We start from the raw sequence: 17,724 nt of genomic DNA on the forward strand, positions 1-17,724 counted from the left end.
GCTCCTCCAGGACTCCCTGTTATTTGTATCATAGTTGCCATTCCATACATTTTATGTACTGTCAGTGGCTCCCCCTGGTGTCGGCCCTGGAGGGCGAGGGTCCCAACTACGGCTGTATCCCCAGAACTGGCTGGACCATTGACACATTTCTAAATACAGGGGACCCAATCTCATCCCACTGCGTAAGACCCACTGTCTCGCACATCCAGCGGCTGCTCACTACAAAATACACTCCCCTGGATTTCTCTGGTGGCTCAGCAGGTTCAGGTTCCAGGGTAGTCACTGCTGCAGCGTGGGTTCGATCCTTGGCCTGGGGAACTTCTGCCTGCTGTGGGGACAGCTTCCCCCCCCCCCGAAAAAAAAAGTTAAAAAAAAATTAATAAAATTGAAAGGGAAAAGACACACTCCACAGATATGACAGGAACTGAGTGGGTCAAGGCTGAGAGAGCAAGGGGTCAGATAGAGGGCCCCACCCCAGCAGAAGGGACTTGCTGCCACAGCTACCTCTGGTTCAGCCGGCCCGAGAGGGGTACCTGACAGCCTCTAATGGGGGCAGTCTTATGGAGACACAAACGCCATATGTCCAGCTTGGTAGGTAAATCTCATTCTGGAGGCTGGGAGGAGAGACCATGGGGCCAGGCCAATGTGTGCCCAGCCCACCCTCTGGTGGGGGTGGGGGAAGGAGATGCCACGGCCACCAACGCCCCTTGTATCCTGGGGGTGGGGGCAACCGGAACCCACCCCCTGAGTGGAGACTGCTGACCACCTCCCCGGCACCCGCTCAGAAAAGAAGACACTGCCACGACCTGGAGCTGTAATTCGCAGTGCTCACGAGCCTTTAATTCATTATGAACCTAGAGGCAGGGGAATTAGGCAAAAATACAGCGCATCCTTAATCTCGGGTAGGAAAAAAATCAGAGGGGGTGGGTTTTCTTTTTTCTTGCCGTTTTCGCACATAGACACAGATATATCTTCGTGGGGAAAGTGCATTTCCCTTTGCTGTGCCGCCACCTGTCTGCACCAGTCTGGGAACCCACGACCGACCGGGTGCGACCCAGAAGGACTGGCCATGCGGCCAGAGGGGCGTCTGGCCGCTTCCTTTTTATTCTCTTTACAATATAAATAGCATTTTCAAACTACATATGAACACAGGGACAGCGCCCGGGGTGGGGGGCTGCTGCATGCAGAGGGAACCCCCACATTTCGCCAACTCCCCTGGTACCTCCCGCCCCGCCCGCCCCTCCAGGGCACCTGCCCCTTCCCCCACCAATGAAGTTACTCTCCACTTTCCTTACGTGGTTCTCTGGCCTGGCGACCGTTAGAGCCTCTTTTAAATTAAAAAAAAAAAAATTTTTTTTTTCTTTTTTTATACAAGCAAGTGATGCTCTCCATCCCTCTGCACGGGACAGGGGCGGGTGGGGGTGGGCTGAGCCGGGCTAGCTCCTTCCCCAGCCCAGGGAGGGGGGGAGGGCGAGGAGCACGTTTTTGTGTAGAAATTCAGCCCACAACCCTTAAGAGGCAGATCTCCCTCGAGCTGAAAGCAGCAGATTCCCTTTCGTGCTCTCTCTCCCAGACGCACCAATCCCTGCGCTGCAGAGGACACAGGATATGCCAGCCCCTAGGGGTCCGGGGAAGAGCCCCCCGACCCCCAAGGACCTCCCATCCGAGGCCTCGGCTGGGGAATGGGTCTCCAGAGGGGAAGAAGCTAAAGATGGAGCTACCAGAAGAGAGAGCATTTATTTTGCAAAAGGCCACACACATGGGGGCGGGGGAGAGGCCACCCCCAGGGAGCTGCTGGCCTCCTTCCGAGGGCCCAGGAGGCGGTGCCAGCCGCCCAGACCTTCGAGGGACCAGGCGCCACCTTCCCAGGTCCCCAGGCATCCTGCCCTGGCCTCCGGGCGCCCCCAGGCCTCGCCGCAGCTGCAGCACATCCCTGTGGCTCATGGAGGAGCAAGACCCGAAAACACGACAAACATAAACACAAGAGCTGCTTTCATCTCCCGCAGCCATTTCGGTTTTGAGAAAAAGGACGTTTCGTTTTGTTTTTAAAGCCACAAATCTATAAAACAACTTTGGGTTTGTTTTTTTTTTTCCTTTTCTTTCCTTTTTTCTTGCATTTTTTTTTTAAACAATAGGTATTTATAGAAAGAACCTCACAAAGGTGATTTATATACAGAAGTCACAATCTCCAAGGCTGCTCAGGGGGCAGGCAATGCAGTAGCACCTTTTCGAGAAGAAGAGCTTACATGGTTTACGAATCTGGGTCGAAGGGGTGGCGCGTGCCCCCGCTGGCCCCCCAGAGCCCACGGGGCCCTGCTCCCTGAGTCCGGGGGCGCGTGCGGCGTCCTGCTCGCTCCTGTCGCCGCCGCCGCCGAGGTAGGCTCTCGGGCGGGGGAGGCGAGGACAGGGATTCACACAGCAAGCAAACGCCAGGGCCCGCCGCGCCTGCCTTGCTGGGCCGAGGGGGTCGCTGGGCAGCCGGCTGGCCTAGAAGGAGGCTCCGGGCCGGCACTGAGCCTGCAGGAGGCTCTCCATGAAGGCCAGGTAGTCCGGGTTCCGCCCCGAGTCCTCTGCGGCGCGAGGGGTGCCCACCCGCGGGCGCTTGGCGGCCTTCACCTCCTCTCCCGAGAAGACGTTTTCCTGTGGGGCCCCGGTGCTGACCGACTGCAGGAGACCAGACAGCACGGGGGTTAGTGGCGGGGGGCGGGGGGGCTGCAGACTCGAGCTTTGGGTCCCCCTGCAAGTCCAACGCGGAAGCCCTCCAGCAATGGGAACAGGAGGCGGGGCCTTGGGGAGGTGATTCGGCCGTGGGGGTGGAGCCCTCGGGAACGGAAGGGGGGTGAGGGCCCTTATAATAGGACCCTGAGCGCTCCCTCCCTCCCCCACCACGTCAGGACAGCTGTCTGGAAACCAGGATCGTCATCAGACACCCAATCTGCCGGTGCCTGGATCTTGGCCTTCTGGGCTCCGGGACCGGGAGAAACTGCTTGTGGTTTAAATGCCCCCCAGTCCAGGGTGTTTTGTTACAGCGGCCAGAATGGACTGAAATCGGGGCTCCACTTGAGGGCCTGGCTAGAGCAAATGCCTGCCCTGCTGGGACCAACGGATCTGGGCTGCTGGCTCCCTCAGTTAATGATCTTCTGAGAGACAACGCTCCCTGGTGACGGCCACGTCTACCTCATGTATCCCTGTCCTGGGAGTGAATTCCCCAGTAGGCGGAGGAGGGGCCCTAACCTCCCAGTCACTGGCCCCCTAGCAGGGCAGGCACCCTGCTGTCCACAGAGCGTGGGAGGCAAGGTCAGGCCACACCCTGGGCGTTGGTCTGCCTGGTAGCTCCTGTCTGCCCACCCCCCTCCCCGCCCCGCAAGGAAACCTTGCGTCTGAGACCCCCCACCAGCTCTGACTCAGCTCTTCCACCCACGGCCAGAGCCCCTGCTCCCCAAAACCTTGCCTTTGGATTAAACATGAAAGAAAGAATAAGGGAAAGCCATCTCCCCGGTTCCTTTCTGCACAGCCAACCTGCAGCTCAGATCCACGTTCAGGTATTGCCTCCTCGCCAGCCGGGCTGACCTTCCCACCGCCCCTCTGGCCCCAGAACAGGCAAAGGCCAAGGCAGGAGCTCAAGGATGCCTGGCCGGGCACTCCTAAAGGCCCACTAAGGGCTCCTGGGGGCAGCGTTCCCTACCTACCCCACTTGGCCACTTACTAGGCGCGACCGGACCCTCTTGGGGAGCTCCTCGTCCAGCGTGAAGAGGTCGCCACGCTTCACTGTCAGCTGGGACCCGTCCTCGAATTCCACCTGCCAAGGGGACGCAGTTCTCAGAGCTCCTGGCTGGCACCTCCTGGCCAAGGCCCTGTCACTCTCCACTCTCTTGCCGCCCCAGGTGAGCGACAGACAGGAAACAACCTGCATTCCGCAGCCGTCAACTTTGTCACAGGGACACAGGTGGTTTTCCTTCTAAGATTTCACACCTTTTTTTTTTGTTTTGTTTTTTAGGGCCGCAGTCGCAGCATACAGAGGTTCCCTGGCTAGGGGTCTAATTGAAGGTACAGCTGCTGGCCTACAGCACAGCTCACAGCAACGCTGGATCCTTAACCCACTGCACGAGGCCAGGGATCAAACCCGCAGCGTCATGGTTCCCAGTCAGATTCGTTTCCGCTGCACCATGACGGGAATTCCCATTTCACACTTTTTAAATAATTTCTCTTCTGTAATCATGGGAAGACATTCACAACCAACTTGCCATTTTTTTAAATCGGAGGCACTGAGTTGCACCCTTAAAAATGGTTAAAACCGTAAGCTTCATGTATACTCCACCACCAAAAAAGCCAAAACCAAAACAAAACAGGAAAACATCTCTACAGGGGAAGCCGCTTGGAGGGCCTTCCAGCTTGTGCTGACCTCCTCAGTGAGTGGGCAAGCGCAGTCACACCCAGCAGGACTGGGCCGACGGCCCCGCCCTAAACGTGTCCCTGTACCTGGGCCACGGGGACTCCCTCACCTGGTAGATGTGACTGGTCACTGAGGAAATGAACTTGGCCCTGTAGATGTTGCCGTCAGTCCACCGGAGCTCAACAAACTCGCCCTCGGGCGGGGGTCCCAGCCGGACACAGTCTCTACTCTGTGGAGAGAAGGATGGGCGGGGGGTGAGGGGTGCTCTAGGCTCTGTTACCACGCTCGCCTGGGCTAAGAAAGGTCTCATTTGGTAGATTTTGCAGCCAGGAGGAAGGCCGAGCTCTCTGCTTGAACTGTAAAGGCCAGACCCCACCTAAGGCTGGGGCAGGGGGGGGTTGCGGGAGCTCGAAGCCCTCCAAGCCCTGGTTCACCTTCCTTCTGGGCGTACCTAGACTGGCCCCGCTCTGGGCTGTTTCTGCAGAAATGGTGGGTGCTTTCCAGCAGGGGACCTACAGCCTGGGCCTGTCCAGCAGGGACACAGGCGACCCTGGATGCTGGGGACCCAGGTCGAGGGATGCAGCCACTCCCAGCTTCTAAGGGTGGTGCCCGCCTTGCGCCACCCCGCCCCTCGCCCCACCCACTGTCCTCGCCCCACCCCCGCCCCACCCCACGTGGCTCACAGTGATGCTCTCTGGGTACAGGTTGTCGCTGTAGGACCCATCGTCAAAGTTCACTTCGTAGAAGGTCTGCGTGGTGGTGCCAATGACACGGCACCGGTAGTAAAGCCCGTTGCGGTTCTTGGTGATGACCACCTGGCCTAAGGACACGGCCCTCAGGACCTGGACCTGGGGGTAGAAGGGGAGTCAGAGGCTGGGCGCAGGTCGGGGGTGGGGAGGGGGGTTTGGAGGGGAGGGGCAGGCACTCACGTTGTGGCTCCCTGACTTGTGCTTGAAGCAGGTGATGGAGACGACGTAGGGCCAGTCATCTGGCTCCATGAGGACGCCGGCGGCGTGGGCACAGGTCACATGGAAGGAGGTGGAGCAGTGCTCGCAGGAGCACTGGATGCAGGCGCCAGACACCTTCTTCATCCGCTTCCGACAGTACACACATTTCTACGGAAAACAGGCAGCGGGAATGGGGCTCTGGCCGCCGCCTCTGTCCCCAGGGCTGAGAGCCCCCTTACTACACCCTCGGCTCTCTCTCCTGGGGGTGACTCTGAGACCTAGGACTGGAGCGCAGAGGCCCGGCAGCTGGCCTTGGATGGAGGCATCCTGGGAGAGGCTGGCCCAGCTCCCCTTGGCTGGGAGTCTTGACCACAGGGCAGGTAGGAGCCTCCCCCTAAACCACTCCCAGACTCACCAATCTGCCTGCCCCAGCACTCCCAGGACTTTCCCACACACCCCTCCACATAGCTGCCAGGAACCACTAGTGAACATGATTCATCCATGAAAAGGCGAGAAGCACTGACACTTGCTACCATGTGAATGGACCTCGAGACCATGAGGCTCAGTGAAGGAAGCAAGACACAGAAGGTTACACAGTGTGTGATTCCGTTTATGAGAAACGTCCCGAACAGGCCAATCCAGAGAGACAGTGGGTTCGTGGTTGTCAGGGGCTGGGGAGATGGATGGGGGGGGAGTGACTTCTAAAGGGGACTGGGTTTCTTTCTGGGGTGATGGAATGTTCCGGAACTAGACAGAGATGATGGCTGCCTAACTCCATGAATGTACTAAAAGCCACTGCAATGTTCCCTTTAAAATAGTGGATTTTCTCTTACTTTTGAATGAACAGCACTGCAGTGGAGCCCCTTTGTAAGGAGGGGCAGAGGGCCCACACCGTCGCAACACCCTATCTGGGCTGACCTGCTCTGCTAGGTGACAGCTCCAGGGCCATGGACGCTGCGCCCCTGCCCACATCCAGCCACTACTTAGCAGCTACCAGCCTATCACTCTTGTACATTTAATAAGTCGGCCTTTATCGCTCTGTAAACCATATTCAAAAGCCAGAGAAGTCCCATAGCCAAGGTGCTGCACAATCGCGGGCCCAGCACTAATCAATAGCAATGAGATCTCATTATTAAACTGTCAATGCCTGATTCTCCGCTGGGCCGCAGGGACAGGTGCTGACACACAATGGCCCTCAGGGACGGGGCTCCGGTTGCCTCCATGGGGAGTGGAAAGTGGGGCACAGCCCACCCAGAAACCCAGCCTTGACACCACAGCTGAAACCCGAAGGCCGAGCATGGCACACAGCTCATCCACTCCAGCACGTAGTGACAGCTCATGATTCTGTGTTTCTGCGTCATGAGGGATGTGGGTCAGGCCTCTGCTGGACCATGCATCAGGAGTGAGCTCCAGGCCACCCTAAGCGCAGACTACCTGTGCCCCCTGCCTTCTCTCCCATCAGGACCTAAAACAGCCCTCTACATCTCAAAGCAGGGCCGATACGAGGGCAGGACCAGTTCAAAGCACCTCAACAGCCTTGCCTCCACCAGCCCCCCAAAACTAACTGGCCTGGTGAGGGACCGAGCTCGAGGCTCAGGCCGCCAGCCAATGGGGCCAGCCCCCACTCACCAGGACTGCCAGGCACCCAGAGCCAGCAGCCAGGGAGTCACGGGGAGAGAAGGATGGCAGAGGACCGATCCTGCAGCCCTTGCGTGGCCCCAGGAAGGCAGGCGGGCGGCTGGGCAAGCAGGAGTTAACCACTGGCTTCCCTGCACAGCTCCATTAGGCAGTACAAGCGAGCCTCGTGTAAAAGGATTTTTAATTCATCGTTACAAGTGCCGGTAATGAAGAGGCTGCAAGCTGGAAATGTCAGATGATCCATAAAGCGTCTGGGAGGGAGGATCTATCACGGTCCCGCGCACCGCACCATCGCTCCACCTGAATAATGAGGCCTTTTATACCCGCACTCCTGGAGGAATCACCAGCAGGCACCGGCCTCTTGCTGATGCTCCTCTGGGCTGGGCAGGGCTGGCGCTGGCCAGGGCCCCCCTCCCCTCCCACACGGCTCCTGTCCACTCAGCCCTGCCCAGGGGCCCTGCATGTTGGGCTCCGTGGTGGATGTCTCTGTTCCTTCGCTCGGGACTCACCACCAGGCACACTGTAGGCCAGGAGGAGCGTCAATACCCAGGCATTGCTCCAGGGAGCTGGGAAATCAACCAGGTGGGAGCCCCTGGCCAGGGACCCAGCTCCCCGGGGGGCTGCAAAACACATCTCATCACCCACATGTCCCCCACAAGGCCACCTGCAAACTCACAGGTGATGACCTGGGAGCATGCGCTGGTGCTCAGACAGCATGATCAGTGCTTTCTGGTGCGGCCCAGCCCGTGCTCACCATGCAGGGGAGCACTGGCACCCCTTTTAATGGAGGAGAAGGCTGAGACACAGAGAGGTCAAGGAGTCTGTCTGGAGCCACACCGCTGGCTGGTGGCTGAGCTGGAATGGAAACCAGCTTTTGCTCACTGTCTTGCCTACTACCTGGAAGGCTCCCCTGAGGGGTGTCTTGCTTTTAGCAAGAGCAGGAGGCCAGCCTGGCGAGGCCACACCTGCCTAAGGAGGGCCGTGCTCCTTAGAGGGAGAGTGCACCAGCCATCAAGAGAGGTCACTTAGGGAGCTCCCGCATCTCCAGAGCAGAGAAGCCAACAGCCCAGTTTAAAAATGGGCAAAGGACCTGAATACACATTTCTCTACAGAAAACATGCAGATGGCCAACAGTTACACGAACAGATGCTGAACATCACGAATCATCAGGGAAATGCAAATCAAAACCACCTGTTAGAACAGCTATCCTCAAGAAGACAAGAGACGCCAGTGTTGCCGAGGGTGTGGAGGAAAGGGACCAATCGTGCACTGTTGGTGGGAATGCAAATTGATACAGCCGCTATGGAGAACAATATGGCAGTTCCTTAAAATACTAAAACTGGAACTAGCATGTGATCCGGCAATCCCACTCCTGGCCTTCTATCTAAAGGCACACCCCACATTCATTGCAACATCATTTACAACACCCAAGACTTGGCTTGGAGACAAGAGCCAGGACTTAGAAGTCTGGTGAGTCGGAAACTTAAAAGAAACAACCTAACTGTTGGCGGACAGTTGAATGGATAAAGAAGATGTGGTGCAGTAATACAAAGGAATACTATTCAGCCGTGAAAAAGAAGGAAATCCTGTCATTTGTGGCAACATGGATGGAGGTTGGGGGACACTATGCTCAGTGACATTAGCAAGACCCAGAAGGAAACCCATTCCCATGAGGAATCTAAAACAAACTTACAGAATCAGAGAGGAGAGTAGTGGTTGCAGGGGTCAGGGAGGGGAAACAAGGAGCTGCTATTTAACATGCCAGCTACACAAGATGAAGATGTTCTAGAACTCTGCTGTACAACCACTGTGACTGTACTGTGTACGGAAAACTTTGGTGACAGACCAACATGGTTAAGCAAGAAAGAATGGGGCAGAGTGCCCATGGTGGCTTCTGCTGTGTAAAAAGCTGGAAACAGAGACTGAGAGAGGAGCCTTGCTTTTCTCCAGGCACCTCTGGGCCTATTTAGGCCAAACTGAAATCATTAGGTCTGGCTCCCTGGCCACTACCCTGCATGCCCAGGGTGGGACTCCAGGGCCCCTACCAGCTTCCACCGCTGCTCGGGGATGGCGCTGATGTCCACGGGGTGGCGCTCCATCACGTTCAGGAACCGCACTTCGGGGACGGCAATGGCGCAGATCACGTGGATCCACCTGGGGGCAGAGGGTGGGGTCACGGGTGTACCAGCACCAGCCCAGAAGTTGGGCCTATGGGACCTCATCTACTCCTCCTGCTCCTGCCCTCGCCCACCCCCCACATCGTCCCTCGGGACACCCCAGGAGGAGGGACCCTTCTACCCACCTCCTGTCCGTCGTCATCTGCAGGGCTCCTCCGCGGAGGTTGCACAGGCAGCACTCCTGCAGGAAGCAGACAATCGCTGGGTGAGGGGTGTGCAGGGTGGGGCCGCCCGCCTGCTGCTCCGGGACCTGGTCCGGCCCCCTCCCTCCGTCCTTACATTTCAAACTAGCGGCCACTGAAGTGATGGGCCAGGAGTGCGTCGGGCTCCACCCGAGGCCCAGGGAGGTGAGGCCGCCAGCCCAAGGTCACCCTGCGGGATCGGGTGAGCCCCGGGCCCGGGCCCGGCTCCCCCACGGGCCGTGATGGCTTTCAGAGCACCACCCCAGCTGCAGGGGCGAGTTACCGCAGTCCAGGCGTGGGCCGCGCACCGGGAACACGTCCAGCCCTCATTGACCAGCTCAGGGCGGATGCCGTAGCAACCTGGAAAACAGGGGCGGGCGGCATCTGTCACCGCAGCTGCGCGCGGGCTGACGGGCCCCTGGGGTGCGGCTGCGGTATTGAGGGTAATTGTTCTCGCCACCCGCTCTACCTCGATCCAGGCCACTGCACGCAGAGCCAGGGAAAGTGTGGAAACAGGCACGGGGAAGAAGAGCAGGTCTCCAAAGCAGAAGCCCTACTGGGTCTGGAAGCTCAGTCTGGCCTTCACTCCCTCCCCCCACCGCGGTCTAGGAGCGCCCCGACCCTCTCTGAGCTGAGAGCCAGGAAGGTGGTGGAGAGGGTGTGTGGGAGGCAAAGAGGGCCTCAGGGAGCCTAGAGTCCAGAGCAGCAGAGCTGGGCAGGGCAGAATCACCGCTCCTGGCAGCACAGTTGGACGCTCAGGGTTACCAAGGCGGGTTGGCTTTAGGACGTGGTCCCAGTTTACAAGTGGGGAGAGGGCCCGCAGGGGGAGTGGAGAGCCAAGTCCCCAAGCAGGGGAGAAGGTACCACCCACCCCAGGACCCCACCTCCCCAGAGTCACCACTCAGCAGTACTGCAGGGGCCCTCAGCCAGCCGAGGCTTGCGGCCCAACAGGGGCCCTGCTGGCTGGGGTGGTTATCGACCAGTGAGGAGGGGTCCCTGGAGAGACCACAGAGAAAGCAGGGAAGCAGAAACGAGGCTCTGTGTCCCCATGGAGGCCTCAAGGTCCCTGAGAGCCATTCCATAGCTGCCTGCTCTGTCCCCTGGGGCACTCAGCCAAGGCCAGGCCCTGGGCAGTGGGAGCAGAGTCCTGGCTCCTGGAGGAAGTGGGGGCTCCCCCTCCAGAGGACCTCAAGCCCCTCGAGAGCAGTGAGGCAGTAGGCTCGGTTGCTGCCATCCCCCTGACCCCCAACCCCAGGAGCAGTTCTCCCAGCCAGGCTCAGCTGGGCAGAGCAAACAGGCTCCCAGCCAAGAGACAAAAGTGAGCCAGGGGAAGGCCTCCTCGGGGGCAGATGATGGACAGAGATCTACGGCCACCTTCCTACACAGGCTGCACACGAAATTAAGTGGCTCCAGAAGCCTTCCCGTCCTAGGAGTTCAATATCACATTCGCTGGCCCCCCTCCACCCAAGAGAGGGGCAGACATCTATCTTCCCGTCTCGGGCTACTGGCCTTCTGGATTTGGGGGAGGGTAGTTGCCGACGGCGGAGATAAATCAGACCCCTGGACCACTCCAGCATCTCAGCTTTACCATCAATTCTAACTCTGGCCCCAAAGTGCAGAGTTTAAAAGCGTCACGGCCCCTGATGGGCACTTGATCTCCTGCTGCCTCCCAGGCCCTGGTACGGAGGGAAGGCCTTGGCAGACCCTTCCAGAACGGGGCTGATCAGACAAGCCCACCGTGGCCAGTGAGAAGGGCAGGACGTCTGCTCCATGACACCAGGTCCTGCTATGGGCCCGAAGGAGCAGCCATGGAAAGTGGCTTCCTTGCCTGGCAGACGTGAAGGCAGCTGTCTCGGAGGGCAAAGTGGGGCTGCATGTGGCAGACCCCACGGCTCTTGTCCGGCCCATAGCCCTCCCTCGGGCGCTGCCCGCCACCAGGGCCCGGCACTCACTGGCGTGGACCTGCAGGCAGCACTTGGCACAGGCGATCAGCAGGCTGGTTCCGTCGTCACCGATGTACGAGTTGGCGGGGAGTGGCTCTGTGTTTTCGCCGCTGGAGATGAAGCACATCTCGGGGATCAGCGGCCGTGTCTTCTGGCCACTTTTGGAAGGCGGTGTGGCCGAAGGGCCCTCCCCGAGGGAGGCCTGGGGAGTCTCCTTCTCGGTCTGTAGGGACTGCGGGAGACGGACTGCCTTCAAGGGAGAGCCCGGCATGGGCTGGGGGGGGACAGGGCATCCCTAACGCTGCCCTCGGCCCACTGGTCCAGCAGCCTCCATCTGTCATGTACATCCCCGGCCAGCTCCTGGCTGCACTCATACCTCCTCGACCAGGACACCTACAGCCGCCCCATGACGGGTCTCCATGACACGCCCTCCCAGCCCCCAACCTGCTTGGAAGCCCCTGATAGAGCCTCTCCAAAGACAGATCCGGTCCGGCCTGCCCCCAAACCCTCCCACTTAGGTTGATGTCCAGACGCAGCATAGACACCACCCTGCTGCCTTCGTCCCCCTCGTCCCCGCTGCCCTGACTCTCTTGGTTCCAGCCACATGGGCCTCCTCGCTGTTCCTCCAACATCTCCAAAGCCAGGATCGGTCCTGCCCCAGGGCCTGTGCATGCACTGTTCCCGTGGCCTGGGGCACTCAGATCTCTGCTCACTGTGCTTTGGACCCCACCCTGCCCACATGACCAGCAGGTCTCCAGGACTCCGCCTGCTCTGTCTGCCTCATGGTTCTGACCATCGTGTGACACCATGTCATCTATGTGTCTATGTGGGGTGTTCGCCTCTCCTCTGACTTGCACCCCATGATGGTTGTACTCTAGTCCTCCCCAACCCCCATATCCGATCAGAGGAAGAGACTGTGATGAAAAGTCCTGCCCACGACACCAGTATCCAGCATGATCCCCGGACCTGTCACAGGCTGTTAGGGCTCCCAGTTGAGCCTCCCGGGCACCCAGAGAGATGGGAGGACACTGCCCCCCTCCCAGTGGAAGCAAAGAAGTCACGGGGGATCACCAGCCTGATGTACCATGGGGGGGGCACCTAGGGTGTCCCACCTGGCACCCTGGATTAGGGGGCTAGCTGGTTTCCAAATAGGCAGAATTTCCAGCCACAGCCCTTCCTGCAATGCAGGACAAGAGAGGCCTGGCCCCTGACTCCAAGGGCTCCAGACTGAGGAAGCCAAAGCCCCTCGAGGCCCACTGGTGCTGTGGGCATGATTTAAACCGAGTCACGATGCTTCACTTAGCAACCAGGATTAAAGAGGTTGGCCTCTTAAGCCAGCGTTCCCAGCTGACTCCCAGCAGCACCAAGGAGGGTCCTGCCTGAAGAAGTCTGAACATTTCATCTCATCCACTTCCACCACCCAATGTGGAATCGCTTAGGGACAGCAGGACCAGGCAGCTGAGCAGCAGGGCCCTTGAGATGGGCATGCTGCCCTGGCACAGGGCACAGACCTCGGACTACTCAGGTAATGTGTGGAAAACCCCAGGCATTCGGCTAGTAGCCGGGGACCCCAAAGCAAGTGAGACCTGGCCTGCCCTCTGGGGGCTGATAAACAGAGGGCAGGATTAAGAGCAGAGGTGGGCAGAGAAACCTGGGGGGCCAGAGTCAGCCTGGGATGGAAGGTCCAGAAAGGTATCCCAGAAGAGGTGGCCAGCCACTGAGTGGCCACAAAGAATGAACAGAAATCCACCTGGCAAGAGGATCTGGGTGGGTGCCCAGGGGCCTGAGTGGGTGCATGAGAGATGCTAGGGCACAGCATGGAGCCTGCAGGGGTTTCCAGCCAGGCTGTGCGTGGCTATAGTGAGGTGTCAACCGGCAGGGCAGAAGGCAGGCAGGGGGAAAGGGCTGGAAAGCAGGCAGTGGTCAGGGCCGGGCTAGGGGGAGAGAGGGAGAAATAAGAAGGAAACCGGGAGGGCCTGGCAGCTGACAGTACCAAATGGAATGCCAGGAGAGGCCAGGTTCATGGCTAGGGAAACTAGGGACAGATGTGAGATGCTGTATCTGGGCCAGGCCACGCAGGGGTCTTTTCCCGGCCCCAGTCCGCCCTCGCCAGCCCCACACTGGTCAGGCTTCCAGGCTCCTGTTCTCGCTGAGGGCCCCTCCTTGGCCCCTCCCAGCCCAGGGGACACTCAGAGGACAGCTGTGTGAGCTTCACGTTCCCTGCTTCTCTTTCAGGGCCTTTCTTCTTCTTTTTTGGCCCCCTTGTGGCAGATGGAGTTCCGGGGCCAAGGATCAGATCTGAGCCACAGTTTCAACCTAAGCTGCAGCTGCAGCAACGCCAGATCCTTAACCCACTGTGCCAGGCCAGGAATCGAACCTTTGTCCCAGTGCTCCCATGATGCCGCCAATCCCATCGCATGACAATGGGAACTCCTCGTGGCCTCATTTTTATGCACGTTAATAAGTTTACTTTCCAAGGGGCTGTTTCAGACCCCGGGGCTCTCTCCCCGCAGGCCTCTTGTGGGCCTTGGGGCTCCCCACCCAGCCCACTGTGGCTCCGACTGCAAGTGGGCTCTTGGTCCCCCCATCAGTCTCCCTTTGGGAGGGAAGGGGTTCCCCTCAAGCCGAGTGAGACTCTGGTGCCAGCGGGAGCAGGCAGATGCTGCCAGGCCTGGTGTGGTCCCGCAGCAGCGGCAGAGGCTCACCTGGCTGTATGGGTAGAAGAGAGTACAGATGGCGCAGTAGGGCTCCGTCAGGGCGGCCGCCGCATTGAACTTCCTCTCGGCCTGGAAGTTGGCTGCCTTGTTCTTCCACTGCAGGGACAGCAAAGACCTCAAGGCCTCAGGGTCACCCACGTCCTCATCCCCAGAGAAAGGGAAGGCTTCTGGAAGAAAGTGGGAGGAGGGAGCAACTTGAGCACTGAAGACCGCCCTCCCCCCCAACCTAGTGCACGCTCGGGGTAGGAGAGGTCCCCACTTCTCAGCCCCTGAGCCCCTCTGCTGGGTAGCGCCCTGGCTGCCCTAGTTCGGGGCCAGTCCTACCCGGGGAAGGAAATGGGGTGGCCAGGCCCTGGCAGGTCAGGAACGGACCCCTGGGAGTTGGGTGGGGGCACTGTCGCCCCAACATCCTATAAGACGGAGGCCACTGAAGACGTCCCTCCTGCCCTACCCGTCACCTGTCACCGGGCTGGCCTCTGCTGGTCTTGGGTCCCAGCCAGCTGTCCCCAATCCCCCATGTCCCATTCCTGTGTCTCCTGAGGACGTGGGGTGCCATCCGCCATGGCATGAGCACCGGTGGTCCCCAGGAACCTGCCTCAGTAGTGGGGTGTTCACTGCTGCGGCCCCAACCTTCCCAGCTATAAGGCTAGGCCACCTCAGTGCGGAGGGACCCTGGGGCCACAGCTGATCTCCAGAGAGGTCCTGCCCACTCCCAGTGCTCTGGCCCAAGACCCATAGCGTTTCGAGAGCCCGCCTCGTCCTCATGCTCAAATTAGATTCAGAATGAAAGACGCCATCCAGACAGTTTTCAAATTCCACATGCATCTTAAACAGAAGGCTGAAGCGGAAGATGAAAAACTGGCTTAGCAGGATTTCTGCACACGAGATAGCAACCCTGACTCTCGGCTGAGTGTTAAATAGACGCTTCTTCATCTCCGTGCCTCCGGCTCCAGCTGCCACAGCCTTTTATTCCAACTTCTCCCAGGTCCACGCTGGGCTCAGGCAACAAGAGTTACTTCTGCTGGGACTGGCCGCGCCCCAGCCCAGTGCTAATCGTTGGCTGAGGGCAGCCGGGCTGCAGGTCAGAGTCTGGAGCATCACTCATAACCCGGGGCCCTGCAGTGCCGTCTCCAGGGACAAGTGAGGGGACTGCAGGGCCAGAACGTCTCCGCTGGAAACAGGCGAGTTTTCCGGCCTTGTGATCCTCTAACCCTGAATTCACTTCTCAGACCTCCCCCTGGTGATGCTGGCACCGCCACCAGCACTCACCGCCAGCAGCCTCTAAAAACATTTGGGAAGCCCCACTTTGCGCCAGGGACCCGAGCAGATCGGGAGGCCATGAGAGGATGAGGCACGGCCCTTGCCCACTTGGGGGGCCAGGAAGGGGCTGTGCTGGGTAAGCATGGGCAGGAGCCTCTGGCAGCAGCAGCAGCTTCTCGGCTCTCACAGGATGAGGAGGGGGCACAGGTTACCATGGAGAGTGTGAGAGCGTCATACCAGGAGGCCCAGGTAACAAATGGTCTGCATTCCTGGTAACTGCTGTGTGCCTGGCACCAGCCCATACACTTCACAGGCCTTAGTCCCATGTACCTCCCTGGCAGGACACCTCAGGGGGCCAGCAGATCCCTTCTACAGATGGGAAAACTGAGTCACAGAAAGGCAACCTACACCAACCACAGTCCTGGGCTCCTGGCAGTGGCCTTGAGGTTTGAACCCAGGCAGCAGCACCTGCCCCTTAGGGACCCCGCTAGACATTTCAGGACCTGAGCCCAGCAAAGCAAGCACCCTCAGGGTAAACAGCACAACTGAGGGTGGGCCAGAGGCTGGGGGCATTCCTGGGGGCAGCTGGGCTTGACCTCAGGAGCTGTGGGCTGGGAAGGGGGCAGCTTGGCTCCATGGCATTTGGGGAGAGGATCTGACACTGTGCTGGTGGCTGGGTCTGCAGAAGGGGCACTGCCCGGGGACCAGCAGAGCTGGGGACACCCTCACTCACCCTCATCACTGGAGGCCTCCTGCTTGACCACAGACAGCGGGGACCGGGTGGGCGGCCTGCCCAGAGGGTGGCGCCGGCTCTTCTTAATCTCCATCTTCAACTTGGAAAAAGTCGCTGGAGCCTAAAACAGCACAGGAAGCCACTGCGGGGGCAGCTCCAAGGGACCTCTGTGTCCTCAGTCATGGTTGTGAGGTCCCAGGAAGATCCCTTCTGGGCCAGGGATCAAACCCAAGCAACAGCAGTGACAATGAAGGATCCTTAACTGCTAGGCCCCCAGGCAACTCTCGCCACCAGTTTCTAAACCATGGACGTGCTGCTGGCCTTTGGGATGAGAGCCACAGGCGCCGTCTGAGACGAGGAGGGGGTCACATGAAGGCAGGAGGCCCCCACCCGGGGACCCTGGCCAGTGCCCACTGCCACCCTACCTGCACCTCGCCAGCTCCGCTCTCCTCCTCAGGCCCTGTTAGCTCCATGGGAGCCACCTGCTCCTTCCAGGTAGGGCCCTTCTGGGCAAAGTGCTCAGAGGCCTGCTGGCAGGACACGCGGCCCTTGTCACCCGTCGTGGGGCCGGGCCGTGGCACCACGTACAGCATGGGGATGATGGGGCGTGGCTTCGCCTCTGGCTCCTCGCCAGGCGCCTCAGGGGGCACCACATTGAGGGGCGGTGGCGGGGGGCTCTCCTCAGTGGCCTCAGGGCCGGGTGCTGGCGCGGGGGACTCCAGCAGGGGTGCCTCCTCCATGGGGAACTGGGGGGGCAGGGGCGGCGGCAGCTGGTGGGGGTGCAGGGGGCCGCAGCTCTTCTTCTTCCGCTCGCTCTTGGACTTGGCCGGCCGCAGTTTGCCCCGCCCGTCCTCTATGGGGAAAGAGAGAGGAGTCAGAGGTGGGGGACGGGTCACCCAAGGGGGCCAGGGGCCAGGTGCCCCCCTTGAGCCCCCCAGCCTGAGCAAGGGCCCGCTGGGGTGGTTGAGGGCCCCTCCTGCCCAAAGAGGCCTTCCCCCAAGGATTCTGGGTTTCAAGCAGTTCTAACTGTTGCCAGGTTCCCCTGCCAGGCGGCTGAGCCATCAAACAACAGCACCCTGGCCTCAGAGTTCTGCCACTTGCTCAAGGAACCTTCTAGAATGAGCACTGGGCACCAAGGTGAGCTATCCAAAAGCAGCTGGGAAGAGACCTGCTCTGGACATCCTTACCGAGGGCAGAGGTGGGATGTGCTTTCTTTTTATGAATTTGAGTTTCATCCATTCCTAGTTAGAACATGCAACTTGCAGCATTTTTATTTTGTTGTTGGGTATTTTTTTTTTTTTTTGGCTGTTTGTTTGTTTTGCTTTTTCAGGGCCACATCCTTGCCATATGGAGGTTCCCAGGCTAAGGGTCGAATTGGAGCTACAGCTGCCGGCCTACACCACAGCCACAGCAATGCAGGATCCGAGCCGCGTCTGCGACCTACACCACAGCTCACCACCACACCAGATCCTTGACCCACTCAGCAAGGTCAGAGATCGAACCCGCAACCTCTTGGTTCCTAGTCGGATTCACATCCACTGGGCCATGATGGGAGCTCCAACTTGTGGCATTTTTAAAAAGCAAAACCTTAAACAACAAACCATAAAGAAGCAACTCTGCTTGAGTGGAGCAGAAGTGCTAGATGGGCCCGCGTGGCCAGGAGCACCCTTCCATGCTGAGGGCCTGGGCACTGGGCTTAGTAGGGGTGGGGGGTTCCTGACAGGAACAGGGTGA

The 17,724-nt window shown here is 59.4% G+C and overlaps 1 protein-coding gene across 8 annotated transcripts in view; it reads right to left on the reverse strand.

The window, feature by feature from the left end:
• The window catches only part of KDM4B (lysine demethylase 4B), a 143,503-nt gene continuing 126,592 nt past the window's right edge, over window positions 814-17,724 (reverse strand). For all 8 annotated transcript variants that reach the window (XM_021084033.1, XM_021084030.1, XM_021084034.1 and 5 more), the window contains 12 exons: window positions 16,416-16,843; window positions 15,991-16,111; window positions 13,986-14,164; window positions 11,290-11,512; window positions 9,621-9,697; window positions 9,281-9,336; window positions 9,024-9,132; window positions 5,323-5,508; window positions 5,077-5,241; window positions 4,503-4,622; window positions 3,707-3,799; window positions 814-2,664 (listed from right to left, as the gene is read on the reverse strand). In XM_021084033.1, the coding sequence (XP_020939692.1) occupies window positions 2,488-2,664; window positions 3,707-3,799; window positions 4,503-4,622; window positions 5,077-5,241; window positions 5,323-5,508; window positions 9,024-9,132; window positions 9,281-9,336; window positions 9,621-9,697; window positions 11,290-11,512; window positions 13,986-14,164; window positions 15,991-16,111; window positions 16,416-16,843 (1,934 nt within the window). In that variant the 3' untranslated portion in view covers window positions 814-2,487. The remainder of the gene's footprint in view (window positions 2,665-3,706; window positions 3,800-4,502; window positions 4,623-5,076; window positions 5,242-5,322; window positions 5,509-9,023; window positions 9,133-9,280; window positions 9,337-9,620; window positions 9,698-11,289; window positions 11,513-13,985; window positions 14,165-15,990; window positions 16,112-16,415; window positions 16,844-17,724) is intronic.

This window comes from Sus scrofa, chromosome 2 (genome assembly GCF_000003025.6).
Source record: "Sus scrofa isolate TJ Tabasco breed Duroc chromosome 2, Sscrofa11.1, whole genome shotgun sequence".
NCBI lineage: Eukaryota > Metazoa > Chordata > Mammalia > Artiodactyla > Suidae > Sus > Sus scrofa.